General features: G+C 49.1%; 1 protein-coding gene across 1 annotated transcript; it reads left to right on the top strand.

Annotated features, from left to right (window-relative positions):
• The first annotated feature begins 209 nt into the window (after positions 1–209).
• On the top strand, positions 210–3,331 carry ZNF648 (zinc finger protein 648). The gene is made up of 3 exons (XM_040073161.1): positions 210–264; positions 427–568; positions 1,527–3,331. Exon 3 carries the CDS (start codon positions 1,630–1,632, stop codon positions 2,773–2,775), a length of 1,146 nt encoding a protein of 381 aa, XP_039929095.1. The 5' UTR covers positions 210–264; positions 427–568; positions 1,527–1,629; the 3' UTR covers positions 2,776–3,331.
• The last annotated feature ends 1,666 nt before the right edge of the window (positions 3,332–4,997 follow it).

The following is a 4,997-nucleotide window of genomic DNA, read 5'->3' as shown; positions in this document are numbered from 1 at the left end:
GCTCCGCGCCGGCGCCGGGGATGCGCGGGGGATGAGCGGGGGATGCGCCGGGGATGCGCGGGGGATGCGCCGGGGATGAGCGCGGGATGAGCGGGGGATGCGCCGGGGATGCGCCGGGGATGCGCGGGGGATGAGCGGGGGATGCGCCGGGGATGAGCGGGGGATGAGCGGGGGATGCGCCGGGGATGCGCGGGGGATGCGCGGGGGATGCGCCGGGGATGCGCCGGGGATGCGCGGAGCCGCACCGGGACCCGCAGTGCCCAGGTAGGGCGGGGGAAATGGAAACGGGCACCGGAGCGGGGAAAAGTTGGGGGGGAGGGGGGGTGTCATGCTGCCTGGAACAGAAAAATGTCTCTTCTTTTTTAATATATATACGTACATCTGTATGTGTATGCATTTGTTGTTGTTGTTATTATTATTTTTCAGCCCACGCCGTGGTTGCCACATCCCCGCGCTGCAGGAAGGGGTTAGCTGTGGTTATGGAGTTCTCTTAGGCCAAGCAGCGCCGGCATCTCCTGTAAAGTTTTCCCACCCCAAAGGCATCGGGAGCTCAGTTGGAGGGCTGGAGGTGAGGAATACTCCTGTTACCAACTCCTTATTAAATTGTCGGGAATGGCTGGAGTTGGGGGTGAGTCGAGCCACGCTGTTCCAGGCAGTGACTGATGAGGATTAATCCAGATTGTTTTCCATGTCTCCAGCAGAAGAAAGCATGGCTTGTGTGGCTGATGGAGCCAGCCTTTCTGGAATGTGAATAAGAGCTTTCATTTAATGCACGTGGCTGTACTGCCTTGATAACTGTGCTTGATAAGCCTGCTGAAACTAAATAGACAAGTTTTACATTTATGTACATGTGGAAATATGAAAATATTTATGTTTTGACATATATGTGTTCATTAATATGTACACATATATTCAGAGATGTCTTATCCCACCTTCCAGTACTTGAAGGAATTTTACAGAAAAGAAGGTGAGCAACATTTTACACTGATAGAACAAAGCAAAACATTTTTAAACTAAAAGAGGAGAGATTTAGATTAGTTATTAGGATGAAATTATTTACTGTGAAGATGGTGAGGACCTGGCAGAGGTTGCCCAGAGAAGCTTTTTCTGCCCCATCACTGGAAGTGTTCAAGGCCAGGTTGGATGGGGCTTGGAGCTGTCTGGTCTAGTGGAAGGTGTCCTGCCCACAGCAGGGGGTTGGAACGAGATGGTCCTTAAGGCCAACCCAAACCATTCTGAGATTCCGTGAATATCTCATCTTTATGAAAATTTAAAATCAGAATTATGAATTTATATTTGGCAGTAAATGCTGGCTGATCATAGAATATTTAACTTTATTAGACATAGTCTGTCTATGGTTTGTGTGCTGAATGTGTATTTTCTGCATATCTAATAGCAGATGATTCTGTTTCTCTTACTGTATATCTAATAGTCTGTCCCATTCTTTGAATTGTAAAAATACCTTTGCTGTTCTAAATTTATAATATCAGAAGAATCACCGATGAAGCAGCTGTTTTATTTTCTAGGGAGGACTGTCAGAAGAGCTGAGTATGTGATGGACATACCATGAAGGACACAAGGCTCTGGGTGATGATGAGCTGCAGATGAACACAGTGTTTGCCTCAGAGGATGGATGTGAGTGAGAATAACATTTGTGACACAGGGGGGAAGCATTCAAATTATCCCAGGAAGGCCACCAAGCAGGCGGGCCACGGCTGTAGCCTGCAGAGGGAGGTGGACATGAATTACTCCTGCAGTCCTGGAAACTCTGCTGGACCCGCAGGAAAGCAGGAGCTTCCTGCACAGCTGCGGTGTGCAGACAAAGAAACCTGTGACACCTACTGCCAGAAACAAGGTGAGAGTCCAGATGGGGAGCTTGACGCCTCCAGCACCAGCTTCCACCCGCAGAGAGATGAGGATTTAGATCAGTGTTCTTCTGAGCGCCCCAGGAAGCCACGGACGATAACAAAACTCCGTGAGGACAGCGGAAGCGCCGCTCTTGGGGAAGTGTTTGGTGAGGACCTGGAGCCGGTCCCCGAGGAAGCTCTTCCCTATCGATGCAAGAAGTGCGGCTCCTCTTTCCGCGGCGTGAGCGAGCTGCAGGAGCACCGGCAAGCTCACCCGCTGGAGAACTCCTACCGCTGTCCCATCTGTGCCAAAGCCTTCTCCCGCGCGGCCAACCTGCGCATGCACAAGCTCATCCATTCCAGCGAGAGGCCGCACAAGTGCCCGGAGTGCGACAAGGGCTTCATCCGCACGGCCGACGTCTGGAGGCACCTGCGCAACGTGCACAAGATCGAGCGCTCCATGGTGATCCTGGCCAACGGCATGGCCAGGAACCCCTGGTCCGTGGTGCACCGCAGCCAGCGCAACGTGGAGTGCCTGGATCAGGCTTGTCCTGGAAACCAGAAGTCTCAGGAAGACGACTTCAAACCTTACGCCTGCCCGACGTGCGGCAAAGGCTTCGATAAGCCCAACCTGCTGTCCAAGCACAAGGTGATCCACCGGGAGGACAAGCCCTACAAGTGTCAGGAGTGTGGCATGGCGTTTGTGCAGCTGCTCAGGCTCAAGAGACACCAGCAGACTCACTCTGGGGCACGGCCCTTCTATTGTGAGGAGTGTGGGGGGACCTTCACCCGGCTGGCATCGCTCCAGCGCCATCACCGCATCCACACCGGAGAGAAGCCCTACTCCTGTAATTTCTGTGGGCATTCCTTCACTGAGTCAGGGACCCTACGGAGGCACGAGCGCACTCACAAGCTGGACAAACCTTAATTCGAGGTCTCTGTGGTTGCTTTGTACCTGAACGAGGTCTGCTCAGTCGGGCTGGAAAAGCACCCACTGCCCAGCAGTGGCTGACAGGGAATGCTGCATCACAGGGAGCTCTGGAACTTGTACTGGGAAGGATTGCGCTGCCTTGCTTTAAACTGCTTTGTATGAGAAAATAACCTAATTACCCCTGAGTAATGAAATGGGAGATTTGAGGAGACTGAAACTGCTCGCATGTGCTTGCGCTGTCTCTGCTGGACTGGCGATGCATCCGCTCGAGCTTTGTGCAGGATGTGCAAGCACAGGCCGTGAGAATTCACTGGATAAATTGGCTCTGCCCTCTTGAGTGTGATGGCTCTTTGGCATTGGGTTTGAAGATCTGTTATCTTGCTAAGTTAGAACAGTCCGGAGTTGTCCCTCTATCCCTTCCTTCCTTGCATTTTGCTGAGTTTTTCTTTCTGTTACAATTCTTTTTATTTGGAAGGGGAAGTATCATGCTGATTATTAAAAAACAAACTCCACCTACAAACCAGTTCCTCAATAAACACATTTACTAGCTGTATTTCAGAATGTTTCTACCTGGGTAGAAAAAGTATTGGGGTACCAATACTTTATGAACTTTTGAGTGATGGGTTGAATGTCTGTTAATAACAGGGAAAGCTTTATTTTGGCGATGGTGGTGCGTGCTCTTGGGGTGACATTCGTGTCTCTGATGGAACCACGCACACTAAATCTAACCAGCCAAATATTGTGGAAGGAAATGTTTGAGAACACAAAATTCAAAGAGCAAAAGACCAAATTTAAGCCACCTATGCTACTCATTGCACAGGAATCTTCTTCATTTACATGTTTTCACACACAGGGAAGCGTCCCATAACAAAAGCATGCTCTGCAGCGTGTCTAAGTACTGCCCAAAGTGTTTGTTAGACTCTTCACTTTGACTTAGATTCAAATGTTTAGTGAAGAAAAATTTCCTTAGGAATTAGCCTGGCAGACTTGGGCAGGTATTGAAAAAATCCTCCAAGTCTGTAACTTCCAAGAGGTGTGTAATGCCAGCAGTGGGGCTCTAACTTTGAAACTTAATAATGACTTTAAATCTGCTGTTAACCACTGTGGTAGAAGCATCCAGTTTGTCCTGAAGTTGCAGCCCAAATTTGTTTTCCATGTTAGAATGATTTGATTCTTTGCTTCCTTTTTCCTTACCAGCTGCCACAATTTCAATAATTTCTTTCTAGGGCTTTCTGCCTTTTCAGGGGAAAGCTGTGCAGCAGAGTGAAGGTTAAGCTCCAAGGTAATGCACCTTTGCATTTATTACCAGGCTATTTAGTATAAAGTATTGATTGTGCCATTTTTTCCCATATTTCATAGAATAAAAAGGGATGTTGGCAGCTCAGCACCTCCCACCTGTGCAGCAGCTGAGCAGCTGTCACACAGTGGGTCCTGTTGTGTTTAGTGTCAGGTCCTTGGCTCAGATCAAGATGAACCATTGCCCACAGCAGAACTTTAGCTTGATTATAAATGGGAGGCTAATTGGTGTCACTAATGGATCATTTCCATTTTCGTTCCTGAAATAAATCTCCAGATGAGGGAACCGATGTGCGTCCTGCTCCCGAGGGATGTGTTCTGTGTTCTGTGTGTTTGGAATTCTGGGATGGCTGGGCCCTGAGTGACACTTCTCCAAACTCCCCTCTGCAGAAAGCTGCAGCTTGGTTTGAGGTTTGCAAAGAGCCTTTGATGGGGCCCCTTAGCAACAGCTCAGTCTTATCTGAAGGCTGTGCAGCCTCTCAGAGAGGAAAGGTCTTTTCATGAAAAGAATCCTGGCTGGCTGTGTGTGAGTGATCTGCAGAGGGAGGTCACCAGTGATGCTCTGTGGGGACCGTGCTGTTCAGCACATTCTGAGGTGACCTGGAGAGAGGGCAGACAGCAAGGTGACAAAGCTGTTCCAGAGGCTATCATGCATTCAGTTTCCACGCTCATTTTCTAACCCCATTTTGAAGTTATCGGCTACAATCTCCCCTGTTCATCATCCTGCTTTTCCTTTGGGTATGGAATGCTCCTGCTGCAGGATGGTTTAATATCCAATTAAACTGCACCACTTATGCACACCTTTATGTTGTTTGACAGTTCTGCTTAGGCAGTTATGGTAATTGGGAACATCCAGTTATTCTGCTTTTTGGTGCTAGCAGTCAGTGGAATTTTTACCTCTGGCATAATGGTGGAAGTATTTT

This window comes from Hirundo rustica, chromosome 9, assembly GCF_015227805.2.
Source record: "Hirundo rustica isolate bHirRus1 chromosome 9, bHirRus1.pri.v3, whole genome shotgun sequence".
NCBI classification, from domain to species: domain Eukaryota; kingdom Metazoa; phylum Chordata; class Aves; order Passeriformes; family Hirundinidae; genus Hirundo; species Hirundo rustica.
The sequence above is the reverse complement of the archived record's forward strand: the minus strand, read 5'-3'. Positions and strand labels throughout refer to the sequence as shown.

What these genes read in the sequence shown, in the direction of transcription:
- ZNF648 (XM_040073161.1), top strand. Translation starts at nt 1,630, where the DNA reads ATGGATGTGAGTGAGAATAACATTTGTGACACAGGGGGGAAGCATTCA.